Source organism: Odocoileus virginianus, chromosome 30 (genome assembly GCF_023699985.2).
Source record: "Odocoileus virginianus isolate 20LAN1187 ecotype Illinois chromosome 30, Ovbor_1.2, whole genome shotgun sequence".
Taxonomy (NCBI): Eukaryota; Metazoa; Chordata; class Mammalia; order Artiodactyla; family Cervidae; genus Odocoileus; species Odocoileus virginianus.
Genome location: NC_069703.1, coordinates 33,438,442 through 33,454,814, shown reverse-complemented (window position 1 = coordinate 33,454,814; position 16,373 = coordinate 33,438,442). Strand labels below are relative to the sequence as shown.

The following is a 16,373-nucleotide window of genomic DNA, read 5'->3' as shown; positions in this document are numbered from 1 at the left end:
CTAATAACCACTAACAACATTAAAATGGGAGGAGGAAAACAAGAGAATAGTCCAAATCTAACAAGGAAGAAAAAGTAATATTTTATCCATTCTGTGAAGATATTGTGAAGATAATTAGAAGACACCAATGATCTAAGGACAGCTTTCCAGGAAAAAAGCACCATTACACTAAATGTATAACACAAAATTTTAAGAGGTATTCTGATTATATTCAATACTATGAAAATAAGCCCTGGCTCAAAAAAAGGAAAAGTAACATTTTAGAATAAAGGAAATATTGCAATCATTCCTTTGATTCCATGATCAACCTTCTATTCCCTTAAAATATATTAATATAGTCCTTCTATTGTCATAAAATCCAACTCAAAGGGAATTCCCTGGGGGTCCAGTGGTCAAAACTAGGTGCTTTCACTGCTGGGGGCCTGGGTTTGATCCCTGGTCAGGAAATAAGATCCTGCAAGCCACGTGGTGCAGCCAAAAAGAAAATCCAGCTCAAAGGATGCCAACTTTAACAAACTACAGAACCTATTTCTAAGACCTTCAGTAAAACATCAGTATTATAGAAATATAGTGATGTATTTATTCATTGTTGTATTAGACTAAACGTTGTAAATTTTGCCATAAGCTAAGTCTGCTAAGGACTTTTTTAAATAGCCCTTTTCCAATCTCTATTATCACACTCGCTGGGCAGTTATCACTAAGCCAAAGATAACAGACAAGTTTGTTAAGTCAATAGAAAAACAGTATTTAAACAGAAAACAATGTCAGTTTCATCCATTTGCTTCTGTTACGTGGAAATCAAATTGAAAATGCTTAACTAGAAATCAGTGTTAGCTTCAAACGCCATTGTTCTTCTGATGTGTGGAAAATGCAACAATACCACCATGTAACCTGCTCTATTTCACTTACTCATTCTTGACACCATGTACCCATCCAATGACTATTTTCAGAGCTATCTCTTACATGTCAAACACTGCTCTAGACCAGCGATCCAGTGAGAATCAGGATGGACCCGTATGCCACTATACCAAGAACGAGGGATACGGAGTTTGGGCTCCCCAGAGTCTCATAATATGATCCATGTGTCTCTCCCAGGTAGGGCCAAGACGGAAGAAGTAAGACACATTGGTTAAAACAGTAAAGCCTAGATTTGTTTCTTCCTAATCTCCTCCCAACCAGCCCAGCTAAGTTCTAGCACAGAATAGAATCAAGTCAAACATGACTCCACATAGAAAACTATGAAAATGAGGCTACACACTGTATCAGCCTTACTAACTAAATTAACAATCCTTAGTTTCTAAGATTCTCATACATATCAGTATAATACTCTTAAAAATAAATGAATCATTCTTGGCACCTACAGAAAATGTGTCCTGTATTCAGATACAAGGCACAGAATCTATAATTTGGTAGAAGCAGTTTGTGGTTAACACCTTAGGAGCAGTGATTCTCAAACTTGGCTGTGTAATGGAAGTACCTGGAAAGCTTCTAAATAATTCCCTGCTCAAGCTGCACTCTACAAAGCAGCAAAGTTTGAAAACCACTGATACAGAAAACTTGGGGAGAAAAAATGGCTGCTTTCCCACTAATCCTTGGATTGGAAGTATGCTGTCATTTCAACAACATGAGCAGTGAGCTGTCAGAGCACTTCTCTATGGAACCCACTTGATATTAAAGAAAAGGAGTTTGTAGGCTACCTGTCAAACTTAGGGGAAAAGGCAGAAACCTGAATATGAGGAGAGGAAAAAATATCTCAAACTGAATTACAGAAAACAAAGTACATTAACTCTTTATGTTCTGTATTTTTATCCTGAAATCTGTTAGAAGTTGATGTCAATGAGAGTCAAGTTCCCACTCCTAAATGTCTAAAGATTAAGAGGCGGAGGGAAAATAACAACCCCCAGGCTGACTTGTGAAGGGTTTTTTTGTTTGTTTGTTTAATACATCTGAAAAGAATGCATATACAAAGAATTGAGACATGAGAAAGCATTGGTTCAACACTAATGAAATCTACAAGAATTAGGATTTAGGGAAGGTGGGGAAGATAAACTAACATTTTAAAACTTGAAAACTGCAACCAAAATAAGCTGATAAAATCCCTATTAACACTTATGAAGAGTCTTCATAAGACTCTCCCTAGGATTTTTGCTGAACTAGAGAGCCTCACCTGGCTGCTCTAGGGTTCCTCATGCAAAACAGAAATAAGGGGATTCCCCTGACTGGTCCCCATGTTGTTAAAGGTTCTCCCCACCCCCACCCCACCCCCAGCTTCTTAATGAAGCAGGTCTCCATCCTCACGACTTGAAAGAGGATGCGAATCATCCCATAGGCATCTGTCTTCTAGCACCACCCCTTGGATTTCCTCTATACACCAGGTCTTCAGCTGTGTTCTAGGAACACCATATCATACACTATTAAGCTGCATGTCTATGCTAAGCATATTAAGACAATGACTGACAGGGAAAAAAAAATTTTTTTAATTATGTACTCAATCCATTTGGTGTATTTCAAAAGGTGCAATACTTTTCTTCATTTATCAGTGAAAGAAGTTAGAAATTAACTTCAAAAAAAAAAAAATCAGCAAATGGCAAACAAATTTCCTTGAGAGTCACAGTCACATATATAGTGCATCCTAGAAAAGAGGAGGGGCAAGACAGGTTCCACCCACTTTCATGAGTTTCATCAAATACTGGACCTACTCAAGGGTGGAGAGAAAAGGCAACTTTCAAAAAGGAGTATATTATTAAATGAGGCGTTTACTATACTCCTTCCTAAGAGCACCAGGTGGGGAACATGTTCTCTAAACTAGATCTAGGAAGTGGAATGTGGAATCAATCCGTCCTCCTCCCCTAAGGGCTGTCCAATGGTTAATGAATTTTTTTTTAAAAAATGACTAAATATAAACAAATCCCACACACACTCCCCCGCCCAAACAAAAAAAAGAAAGAAAAAAAAAAAAAAAAAAAACACTAGATATCCCAGATTACTCGCCAGAGTGGAACCCAGGAACAGCTTCAACAGCCCAAATTAGTCTGTTACAGAGTCATCACAAGCATGCCTTGCTTTTAAACAAACGAAAAATAATAATAATAATTTTTTTTGAAACGACAAAACAAAAACTAGTACTGATCACTTTTCTGACAATACACAATTACTCAAAATTAACTAGTATTGAGAGGGGGAAGGGGGCCATACCTATTGGCCTTGTCTCACACAAATGCATGTGGGTGGGTGCAGGGCATTTGTCATTATTGCAAAAACGAATTTTAATTTTTAATCTTTAGTTTGATTTAAACATTGCTTTTAGTATGATGCCGACACCAGCTGTGCAGAAAGGGCTCTGGAGAGACGTTCATAGCAGCACACACCTGCGGCTCTTCTTCGGTTCTGGAGGCTCCAGGGCAGCCAATATTGCTTCATCAAATACATTCTTTAGGCCTTTCTGAAAAGGGGTAGAAAGAAAAAAATTTGCAGTCTGATATTCAGTATAATAAAATTGAAGGTCAAATTTAAAACACGCAAACCCCCAAGAGTTGGCAAAGAACAGTCATTGAAAAATCCTGAATCTCAACACAATTATCTCACTTCACCAAGTTCTGTCCAGGCAGGGCACTGGAAGGATCCACCAATTCAGGAGCAGAGGAGCAGATATTCATGAGTGAGACAGTGGTTCTTTGAGAAAGCTTTTTGCAGACCAATGTATGTCACAAGAAGCAAACAAGCACACGTGTCATTTGCTCATTCAATATGAGTTCTGTACAATGTGCTGCTGGAATATTTTCCATAAAAACAACTAAGCAGCTCTGCATTCAAATGAAACAGCTGAACATGGAACAGGAGTGAGAGGTCGGGCACTGGGCAGTGGCATCCTTAATACATGGAAGGCGCAGGCAAAGATGGAGAGAACGATTACAGTGGCTGCATCAAAGGTATTCACTCTGAACTCCCTTTTTCCCACCAATTAAGAGCCAGGGGGATTCAAGGAAGCAGAAATGTGGGTACCTTATATACATGTGAAACTAGAGCCAGTCAGTGCAACAGGAATAAAAAGCTTCATCAGGCATTTATACAAACAACTGTATATTTTTAATTTCAAAATTTGAAGGTAACCACAATTGTATGTTTCCCCTCACAACAATAAAATCAGAAGCAGGAAAATATAAAGGTGGCAGATTTACATCTCAACATTAACAAACCTTCAGTCAACTGTTAAAATGGATGCTATTCTTAAAAGAGAGTATAACAAATGATCTCATAAAGCAGTAGCAGGTACATCAATATCTTTCCCACCCAGACTGACAAACACTCCACTACAGCACAGACAGCCAAAGCAATAGCAACACAAAGTTTCACTGCACAAAGGAAAACCAGAAAAGAATCCTCCCTTCCCCATTACACTCTACTAGCAGGTCACCCTTTTCCCATAAATTTTGTCATGCAATTACAATTAACAATGGATCACAAGAGTAAAATGATGTTTGTGTTATTTTCTCCATCAAGAACTAAGATCTAGAAGTGTTAAAAACTCTTAATTTTCTCCAAGAGGACATTCTTAATGCCAAACCAAGTTCCCTTTTGCAATAGTAATCCAAACCAAAAAGCTCTGAGCATCAGGCAACTCAAGCAGCAGAAAGTTAAACAAGTCCAACTTGACTACTGATCACAAAAAATATTCTATAAGATATTGCATTCTTGATCAAAAACTAATACAGAGGTTGCTCTAAGGTGGTGAGTAAAAAGACGCAGAGGCTTTCAAACAGGATGGTTTTATTCCTTTGTTTTTAAACGATCTTTCTACAGTAGTGGGACAGGAAGCAGCAGCAAAGAGGGGAAGGAGAAAACAGTTTAGAATATACAGCACTTCCTTTTGGGTTGAGTTTCCGGAGGCTCGAGGGCAGCTAGGATAGCCTCATCAAACACATTCTTCAGACCTCTCTACAAGACAGAGGGGAGGAGAGAGAACAGCAGCCAGGTTAGAGGATTAGAAAGACTAGCAGATACAACAGCAGTCCGGATTAAATGGGTTGAATTCACAGAAGCAATGCACCTTTAGAAAAGTAACTGCCAGAAAGCTAGATCTTAAGTCCATTATCAAGAGAGTAAATAACTGAACAAACATCTTACCTCAAAAAAGATTAACTGAGCAAGAAAACAACTTTTGTGACAATGCCATATGTTGATTTCTAGAACAATCACACTTTGAAATCTAACATTACAACATATTAATGAAATGAGTGCCAGAGGAATAAAATGGATATGTAAACACAAGATACATGCATTAAATAATTAGGATTAGTACTTGTAGAACCCCCAAGTACTTCTAATGATAAGAATGGCACACACATTTTGGAACTAAACCTATTACAATTTCAGGCTTCTGTGAATTCATCCCCTGAATAACTGAAGGACACAAATAGCAGACTAACAAGCATGCTACATGTTTCTAGATTCAATGACGTATCTAGATGGTATTAATCAAAATTTCAGATTAAACAAGTTTCCCAGATCAACAGGTTCAGGCATTTAGAAAAAGTGTTAATTGTTCAACACTACCAACTTGGAGAAGTTTAAACAAAAGACTCTAGAAACAGCATACACTTCAGTTATTCAGTAATGTTATTAGAGCAAGTAACCACCACCCAATAGGAAAACAAAGAATGGGGTCCTAGAATGAGTTTTAGCAAGCAGATCAATGCTTTTAATGTCAGCGTGGGGTATCAGAGCATAAAGCATGGAGTGAAAACAAAGAATACTCTCAGCTCTGTAAGAATTAAGATGCAGAAATACACTTACACCTCAGCCAGAACTCCAGCATGACAGTATGACTCAGTAGTACTGGTACCAGGTCTATAGACTCAACCTAAACTCAACCTAAATCTGAAGCCACAGATTTACCACCCAAAGAAGTTTCACATGTCCTTTAGGTCAGTTGTATCCCAAGTAAACATGCCCCCCAAAGCCCCAGAGCACAGCTCTGGTAGCAAATGTGCGAGCCCCAGACGCCTCCATTTTGCTCACCACCCCCACACAGTATCTTAGAGGATTGGCACCCCACAGTCCATTAGGTACAAAATAAATGAGAAATTAACAACAAGCGCTTGAAAAGAAACAAAGGTTTAAAAAGTTCTCTTCCTTCTGTGCCTTTCACAAACTAGAAATGCTAAACAAGTCAAGGTTCCTCTGAAATTCTTTCTACACATCTATAAGCAAATTCTGGTTGTCATACATAAAAGAAAGGAGGGAAGCTATGAAGGAGAAATAAATTTTATAAGGGGGAAAAAAGAGGAGGAAAGCAATTAGAAACTAGGGCATCCCTTAATAAGCAAATATGTTCCTGCTTATCGACAAAGATCAACTAATCCCCTACAAAACAAACCTAATCTTTGCTTTAATCACACTATCTGATTATATAAAGAGTTCAGTTTTAGAGGAACCAACAAATTCTGGAGTCTTAAAAACTTGCAGCTTTCAAACTGTACCAGGGACCCCATTTTCTGTCTTCTCTTTTGATTTCTCCAAACTTCAAAATCTGATAAGAAAAACATATTTGCTAAGATTTTTTTCAAATTTCTGTTCTCTGAAAAGGGACTTCCTAAATAAACCTATTCATAAGGTAGAACACCTTATATGGAAGCATCCAATTCTCTAAAATAAGCTTCACTAGTGACCTAAAATTGGGTCCACATGGCCTACTTGTCTCCATTTCCCCCAAAAGCAACCCATATTCAGAGAATGGGGATATGCAAGTTATCTGATTCAAATGTTCCACACACATCCTTCTTCAGGACACACACAACATTTTTCTGGGAATGCTAGCAAAACACAGAAACATTAGGCATTTTTTAAAATCTCAGTCAGCTGTACAATTAGGCATTTTTTAAAACCTCAGCTGTACATGTATGAAAATGTAAAATCATCTCAACTTTTAAATATCTGCAATATCAATACAACAGAACTGAACTGCCAAGAAAAACTGGGCTTTTAACAATAAAACTAGGCCTCAAAGCTATCCTGTGAAATATCCAGCTTCAAACAAAATTTTTGTCTTTACATATTCAGCCCAGGGCTAAACTGGAGATTACTAAATTATGTCTACACCCTACATACTAAATACCTAGTACATGTATAACATTTAACTATATATGCCATTTACTTTAGTGTATGTATAATCAAGAATCTGACAGTGTTTTTTTAACTTAATTAAAAAAAAAACCTACCTGAAAAAGCAGTGTGAGAAATAAGTGAATTTCACATAACTCTAAGAAATCTCTACCCTTCAGTCCTGCCTTATTTTAATTAGGCATGTCTGTTCACTGTTCAAACGTCAAAAGACAGAATGAAAAAGTTATGGGCTAATTATTTCCATAATCCTTCCTTCCACCCCGCAACAGAACAACTCTCAAATGGGAGAAAAGGTTGGTGACACCATGAAGGTAGACAAGATGAGACTACCCAAGTCGGTTGAAACTCTCACTCAAAGTACTTTTAACACTGCTTGCTGTCTTCAGAATCTGAAGTTTCCTGTCAAACTATAGAAAGAGTTCCAACTATACCGTTCAGAAAAAGTGAACAGTATAAGGATGGAATGCCTCCCAAAATCTAGGAATAGAGACACTATATAAACACAAACTTGAGAAATGGCCAAGGTAGCTTTCTCTGAAAATCTCAATGATTACACAAGGTAGCTTTCTCTGAAAGTCTCAATGACTGCGACCAATTCCCGATTTCAGATGCATCACCCCATAAGACTATAGCATCAACTGTCAGTACTGACAAAAGATGAGATTTACTTAGATGAAATTTTAAGTTGGGGCAGGGGGAAGAGGGGAATCATTCACATACTCTTGTAAATTTGTGCTAATCTGGACCTTACCATTAATTTAAAAAAAAAAAAAAAACAATCCCTGACCACTACAAATGATACATAAGACATGGGCGCTCACCAACACAAGAGCTTTATTTAGAGACAAATAATTTTCTTCATAAAAACGGAGACCTCTAACAAGACTTCTAACAGTATTCCTGGGCAGCTTTCTTGAGCGCTGCAGACCACTGTCAGAAATAACCTGTGTCCTAAACGCTACTCAAGCCGCTCCACACAGTCCTCACCTGTGTGAGTGCAGAGCACTCAACATACTTGACAGCCTTCAGGTCACGGGCCAGTTTTTCAGCAGTCTCTGGAGTGATAGGCTTCTGCTTATTCTTGGCAAGTTTCTCAATGGTAGAGGGGTCATCTCTGAGATCAATTTGGGTCCCAACAAGCAAGAAAGGAGTCTTTGGACAGTGGTGAGTTATCTCAGGCACCCACTAGAGAAAAGATATTTTAAAAAAAGAAAAAACACACCTGCATTAATCCACAAGCCTCCAAAGCTATTTACAAGTCAACAGAAGTTTTATGACAACCTTTTTTTCAGGGAGAGAATTTATAACTAACTCACCTTTTCTTTCACATTTTCGAATGAGGATGGAGAGACCACTGAAAAGCAGACTAGAAATACATCTGTTTGTGGATAACTCAGCGGTCGTAATCTGTCATAATCCTCTTGCCCTAAGGGGAAGAAAATCAGACAAATCAACAAGCGAATCTTGGTGTCTAACAGCATTAAAATCACAAGCAGTCAACAAACTAAGCATGTAGTTAACAGCACACTTACTAATGAGAAAGCAACTTATCTAATGAAATGTATGGCTTTGTAATAGAATATTTGAGCAATACTCTCAACTCAGCTAATTCTAGTTAAGAGGTACAAGCTATCTGTTATAAAATAAGTAAGTCACAGGAATGTAATGCTCAGCACAGGGAATATTGTCAGTAACAGTTTAGTAACTTTGCATGACGTGTATAAAAATATCAAATTACTATGCTGTACACCTAAAACTAATATAATATTGTGAGTCAACTATACATCAATAAAGAAAAAAAATGGGGAAACTGTTTTCATTGCTTCAGAACAGCAATGAATTTATGTATTATTTGCCTTATTATCAATTTGCAGTTTTCAACAAACTGCTGCCAGAAATGATTAAAAATCAGATCTACTCAGATCGAAGAAACAATGACAGTGAAACTGTGTAAGTCCCCAACCTCCAAGCCATGAACCAGAACCTCCTGTCAGATCAGCGGCAGCATTAGATTAGAAATGAAGTGTGCAATAAATGTAAGGCACTTGAATTATCCTGAAACCATCCCCAATCCATGGAAAAATCTTCCCTGGTGCCAAAAATGCTAGGGACCACTGACCTAAGCAAACAAAAACCTCAGTGAAACCCAGCTGACAAAATCCACTGCTCATGACTACCAAATCAGGTTGACATGTTTAGTTAATGGGTACGTGTAACACACCAGTACTTGAAACTGAAAACACATAGAAAAAAAAGAATTCAACAAGAATTATTTTCATCCATTCAATGGATGCTACATTAATATGGAGGAAACTCTGGTGAAAAGAAGAATATCTGTATGGTCTTAAAGATTATTTGTAAACCAGAAGGGGAAAAACATAACTACACTGTGAAGAAATGACATCACCTTGTCTGAGGGATCAGTCACTGGTGATTATCATCACCAATGAGTGGCAGATGAATATCATATGCCTCTACATTTATATCCTGAGGAAGACATCATTAAGGTAATATTCCAACCAAAATAGCATAATTTGTATCTAATCATGAGAAAAGAGACCAAACCCAAAATGAGGGGAGGCGGGTGAGGATTCCTGGGTCTGTAGTATATTAAAATGTCATGAAACACCAAAAAAGGGGGTGGGGGCAGAAGAATTGATCCAGATTACAAGAAACTAAAGAAACATAACAATTAAAAGTAATACATGGTCCTATACTAAAAGCAGAAAAAAACTGGACTTGGATCAATTGACAAAATTGGCATATAGATGTTAGAGTACAGTATCAATGCAAAATTCCCCGAAGTTGATTACCATTATACAAAACTATCTCCTTAGCAAATTCATATTTATGCAAGGCTGTGTGTGTTAGTCACTCAGTTGTGTCCAACTCTTTGAGACCCCATGGACTGTAGCCCATCAAGCTCTTCTGTCCATGGAGTTCTCCAGGCAAGAATACTGGAGAGGTAGCGATTCCTTTCTCCAGGGGATCTTCCCCACCCAGGGACTGATCCTGGGTCTCCAGCATAGCAGGCAGATTTTTTACCATCTGAGTCACCAGGAAAGCCCTAATTGAAGGCTAATGATGACTTACTCTCAAACAGTTGGGGGGGGGGGAGTATGTACAAATATGTTGAAAGAGGAAAAAACAGATAAAACAGTAACAACTGGTAAATTTTGTTAAAGGATATATGTAGTTTCCTGGCACTATTTTTGCAACTATTCTTTAAGCTTGAAATTATTTCCAGATAAAAAATGTCTTAAAATATCCAAACACATTTCCAAAACTGTGAAGGAAAGGGAAGAGTCACACAGGAAGGATTTAATTATCCAATTTCAAAACTGAACTACAACAATCCTATGTATTAACAAGAACAGTCCACAAACAAAAAACAAAAAGGAATTCCCTGGTGGTCCAGTTTGGGTCTCCACACTTTCACTGTGGAGGGCAAGGGTACAATCCCAGGGGAGGGGAGACTAGAGTCCCACATATCGTGCAGCCATGAAACAAACAAACAAAAAAGAACAGGAAAGTACTTAATGACACTGAACTGGATGCTAAAAATAGTAAATTTTATGTTATATGCATTTTACCACAATAAAAAATAAGGGAAAAAAGGAAAGTTAAATATTTTGCTTCGTTGTTGTTTGGTTGTTCAGTCATGTCCTACCACCTGGGAAACCCTAAATATTTCCTATGCCAGTGAATTTTTTTTTTGCCACCAATGAGAAAGAATATAAGAATTTAGGGTGGCTATCAAAACACAGTAATTAAAGATGTCAGGAAAGCCTGGTGCACTGTAGTCCAGGGGTCGCAAAGTCGGACATGACTGAGCGACTAACTAAACTGAAATAATACTTTAGTAGGCAATAAACGTATTGTCAGGAGAATACAGCAAGCAAGTGAATAAGGTTTAAAGAAGTCAAAATAAAGATTACAAAACAACAATTACAAAACAATAAAATCACTCTCAGTACCTCTAGCAATTACTGAGGGTTAGAATCAAAGGAAGTCAAGGGTTAGAATCAAAGGAAGTCAAAGGTATGCACTAAAGTGTGTAACTTAATACTTAAATACTATAGCAAGTTACTATGTAACTGAAACACTTACTACAGTGATCTGCTAGGATCAGAATCAAAACAATTCAAAGGTATGCACTAAGGTGTGTAACTATAATGTACAATTGTAGACACAGAAGAGATTAAAAACGAAAGAATGGCGGAGAGGGGAATCAGCCAAACTCTTTAAATAAAAACTAAATTTAGAAAATAAGAGGATGATACAGTTAACCAAACTGTATAAAAAGTACAGATGTTCACACACCTTTTCTTAGCCCTAGTCCCTATTCAAATGGGATATATTTCATGAAAATTAAGGCTGGCATAGACTAGAAAAGGCTACATTTTTAGTTATCCAGCCACTGCATGAAAAATAGACTCCTAAGCACCACTGGGGGCATTTAAATAAATGCCCAATGTTTTACATGCAACCAACCTTCAATTCAGATGAACTGGAGGCAGAAAACAAAAGTCATTTTTTTTAACACAAGACCCAAAGAGGTATTGGTCCATCCATTTACTTGTAATAAACAAGCCCTCAAAGCTATAAATCTTTCTTTTCCTTTGCTAAGGAGAAAAAAAATTCAGAAGTAAAACTGTTCGACAAACAGAAAGCAGGCTGCCTTCCAGCGACATCTGCTACAAGTGCTGCATTAAGGAAGCAGGAGCCTGACTCCGTAGAGGAGCAGGTCTCTGCAACACCGCATAATTTACCCAGCTAAATCCATTTTCTGAGTTTGTCACAAGTAGCCACTATTCACTCAAGATAAAGGTAACAGTATCATTTAACATCCTTTAAGGTACACAACATAATCAAAATTTCTCTATGCTGTCTAAGACAGGTCTTTGACTACAAGTCTTAAATTATATTTAGCACACCAGCTCACCACTTAATTTTTAACACTTGACAAAAAGCAAGGGTACATCTCATAGGTTGCTGGTTTTGTTCCCTGCTCACAATCTCATATTAAAAATTTGAATTCAAGAGGAATTAAGTCAGCTGGAACTGAGGACTCTGGTCCATATGAAAAATTTGAAATGTTCTCATGGTATGAAAAATAAGAATATGGCTAAAAAACAACAATTTTCAGAGAATTGCAGGAGGACATTACAAAGAAGACAAACATTTCATAGAATATACAACTACAAATTAAAACTTAAACATTTTTTCTACACACAATTTCTCTAAATTCAACAGCATTTAGTGATCCCTGCTCCATCTATGCTGTGGAGCTTGTGTGTGTGTGCCTGTGTGTGTGTGTGTGCCTGTGTGTGTGTGCACGCGCGCACGCACAGTCACTCAAGCATGTCCCATTCTCTGCAACCCTACAGACTGGACCCCACCAGGCTCCTCTGTCCATGGAATTGTCCAGGCATGAATACTGGAGCAGGCTGCCATTTCCTCCTCGAGGGTATCTTCCCAACCCAGGAATCAAACCCACATCTCTCGCATTACAGGCAGATTCTTTACCACTGTGCCACCTGGGAAGCCTGTTATGGAGGTTATTCCTAAATAATTTCGTAACTTTTACATCATGAGAAAAAAAAAAATCCAAAAATAAACGGGGACACTGGAACCTAAGATTCCTACCAGCTTATATATAACATCTGTAAAAATCTATACCATTGCATGTTAATGCAGAACTTACTGAAGACTCAAAGAAAGATTCTACAATAACACTAGAGACCAAAGTGGCTATAAGTATCTCTGTGGACAGCATTGCCATTCCTGACAAAGTAACTGATCAATAACTACAGAAGACAGCCAGATACTAGAAAACACCTCAATGAAAGTTTTTTTTCAATTGGAATATAACTGCTTCATGATGTTGTGTCAGCTTCTGCTGTACAACAACATGAATAAAGAACAGCAACTGAACCAGGTCAAAGTGCATCACTATCGCTCGTTCTAAACATTATTCTTTTGCTGAGGAAGAGAATAATATTAGCTGTGCACCAAACACATTCCAGTCATTGTGTTGGGTTTTTTTTTAATAGTAAAGTGAGTCACGTAGGGATGTGAGAGTTAAACCATAAAGAAGGCTGAGTGCAGAAGAACAGACGCTTTTGAATTGTGGTGCCAGGGAAGACTCTATATAAAGTCCTTTGGACTACAAGGAGATCAAACCAGTCAATCCTAAAGAAAATCAACCCTGAATATTCATTGGAAGTACTAATGTTGAAGCTGAAGCTCCAATACTTTGGCCACCTGATGTGAACAGCCAATTCATTGGAAAAGACCCTGATGCTGGGAAAGACTGAAGGCAGGAGGAGAAAGGGGCAACAGAGGCTGAACCACCCAATTCAGGCATAAATTTGAGCAAATTCCAGGAGACAGTGAAGTTATAGGAAAGCCTGGCGAGCTGCAGTCCATAGGGTCACACAGAGTTGTACAGGACTTAGTGATAAACAACAATGAACCATAAATACACAGCTCCTCAATTTTTACATATGTATTCACTTCATTAAACTATCGCTGAATCTTCACAACACCTCTGAGGAAAATATTTTAAACATTTTACACATCAAGGTAATTAAGCTCCACATAGTTAAGTAACTTGCCAACTATCTAGCTAACTGGTCTATCTAGCATCAAAGTCCAACCTTTCTTTTATTTACTGCTATGGTTATGCCTGAAATGACTGATTACCAGAATTCAAAAATAAAGAGATCTTCTGAAAACTGAACCCAACAAGAGAATACATATATAAATGAGAATGGGGGGAAACAAAGTTAATGTGAACATAAATGAACTGAACTGTCTTCCAGATAACACAGCCACAAGGGGGCAAAGGGGGACAAAATCCAAGGAACTGTATGCTATTAGACCAAAGGAAAAAGGTACTGCAAACCAATCTTGAAGTCTTATTACATATTTGCTTTTCACAGTAGTATGGTATAAAATTCTTAAATTGTTTTATGTGTTGCAGAAGTGAAAATGAGAACAGTTTACTCGTCTTTTGGGGACTTAGCGTCTACCTATAGAAGACATGGAGATGAAAATATGGAATTGGTGAAGGCAAAGACGACAGCTTGAATTGGACTGAATTTGGAGGTATCAACAAAAACTCGCTGTCCAGATTAAACATGCTAATGTTATTTTCCTCCCTAGCTGAAAGAATGATATTCAGGACAAGTCACTGTGGTTCAGGACAAGCTGCTACCATGTTGCAGCTGTTCTGCTGTCTTATCTGTGTCCAGAGCTCTGTAACAATAAGCACATCTAGGACTTAGATTCCCATTTTGCAACACTCTAGGAAAAATTGATTCAGGCAAAAATTGTCAGTGATTATTAAATCTACAGGGAGTGCTAAAGAGAATGTTTACACCATTTTAAAGTATCTCCTCATAAAGTGACTATTAATTATAAAAGGAAATATTCTAAATATACAGTAGGAAAGCTGGACAACACCATAATCAAGTGATCAAAGTTACTTTTACCAAAAGGTAATACCCTGAGATGGACATACCCACCAACGTGGTATACTAACCAAATACGCTTATCTTGAATCTACTCATGAGGAAATGGACAAACTCAAACTGAGAAACACTCTATAAAATAAATGGCCAGTTTTCTTAAAAAAAAAGTGGCAATGGCATAAAAGGCTGAGACTCTATACTAAAAGATATTAACCAAAGAAAGTGACAACTACATGCAATGTCTGACCCTAGGTCAGAACTTGTATAAGAAAAATTGCTATAAGAAACAATATTAAGACCACTGACAAAATTAGAAAGCTGACTACAGGTCAAAGTTTAAAATGTTACACACACACACACAATGCTAAATTTCCTACATTTGGTAAGTGCACTTGCTCTTCAGAATTGCATATTGAAACATTAAGAAACAAAGGGCATGAGGCATGCAACCCACTCTACTAATGGCTTAGAAATAAAAGCAATATGCATACAGAGCTGGAGAATGTCACAAAAGGTTCAGAACTGGTGAATCTGGTCAGGAGTTCTTTGTACTAGTAACTTCTCTACACACCTGAAGTTAAATCAGGATAAAAAGTAATAAAAGACAATGAGCATCCAAATACTAAAGTGCTTCTATAAGAAAGATAAACTACAGACTCCTATGTTAACAAAAGACGTTAAACTGTGGTGTGATCTGCCATACAGCAGACCACTGTGTAACCATGAGGACTGTGACAAAGCACAGCCCTGAGATATGTCATCATACTTTTCTGCAGAGAGATAGGCAGGTACAGAGAAGGGGCGGGGGGAGAGAAACAGTATCTTTTTCTTTTCCCTATGTATAAATCAATGAACGCACAGGAAGAGCTCTGCTTTGGACATGCACTAAGATGTGATCGTCTCCAGATATAGATGGTTTTTCAGATTCTCCTTTCGCTTATCTATATTGTTTTTTCCTGTAATAAAGAAAAACCTGTATCTCTATAATAAAGAATAACATTTTAAATTCTGACACAGAAAGGAATTGGTGGTAAAATTGGAATTATTCAATATGGAAAACAGACTATGATAAAGTATGTTAAGTGAAAAAAGCTAAATATAGAATTATAAACACAACAGTAAAAAGCGTAAAAAAAAAGAACGAACGAAAGAACAAAAAACTGGAAACTCATTAAACAAGAATTTGGTGTCGTGACCACAAAAGCAGATGTAAAGCTCTGAGACAGAGGGAGAGCCCTATCTCTGGTCGTAAACAGAATTATTTTAAAATAAACAGCTCTAAGAGTTGTAGCCAAAGACAGGAACAGTATAAAAAGAATTCAAAATGACTATATTCAATACCTTGGAATAACTTAAAATGGAAAAGAATCTGAAAAAGGAGATACATAACTGAATCTCTGTAGTATACCTGGCACTAACACAGCATTAAAAATGAATTATACTTCAATTCTAAAAAGTTTTTCTTTAAAAAAAAGAATGAATTAAAGAATTCAAAACAAAATAACAGTCGATAGGTTAAGAGTAACCAAACAAATAAAGGAAATCAGAAGCTATCTGAGCATGGATGAAAGCTTTAGCAGAAAGAACAGAGTTAATGACATGACTCCAACCAGGATTCTGAGATTAAGGCCTCTGGAAAAGGATACAGAGTCTCCTCAAGTCTATCAAAGACAGGAGACTCAATCTAGATGCCTAATATCCCAGGCCTCCAGCACTTGTCAAGATCTTAGGCTTACAGTGACCTTAACCAGTTGAGGTGAAAACTCTGCAACT

At 37.5% G+C, this 16,373-nt stretch overlaps 1 protein-coding gene across 3 annotated transcripts in view; it reads right to left on the bottom strand.

The window, feature by feature from the left end:
- Positions 1-1,906: 1,906 nt before the first annotated feature.
- Positions 1,907-16,373, bottom strand: part of CDC42 (cell division cycle 42) — a 50,444-nt gene continuing 35,977 nt past the window's right edge. For 2 of the 3 annotated variants that reach the window (XM_020874519.2, XM_070458880.1), the window contains exons 4-6: positions 8,439-8,548; positions 8,110-8,307; positions 1,907-3,442 (exon numbers count right to left, since the gene is read on the bottom strand). In XM_020874519.2, coding sequence (XP_020730178.1) covers positions 3,353-3,442; positions 8,110-8,307; positions 8,439-8,548 — 398 coding nt within the window. In that variant the 3' untranslated portion in view covers positions 1,907-3,352. Of the gene's footprint in view, positions 3,443-4,063; positions 4,936-8,109; positions 8,308-8,438; positions 8,549-16,373 lie in introns of those variants that run through there. The other variant, XM_020874520.2, reaches the window with a different exon arrangement.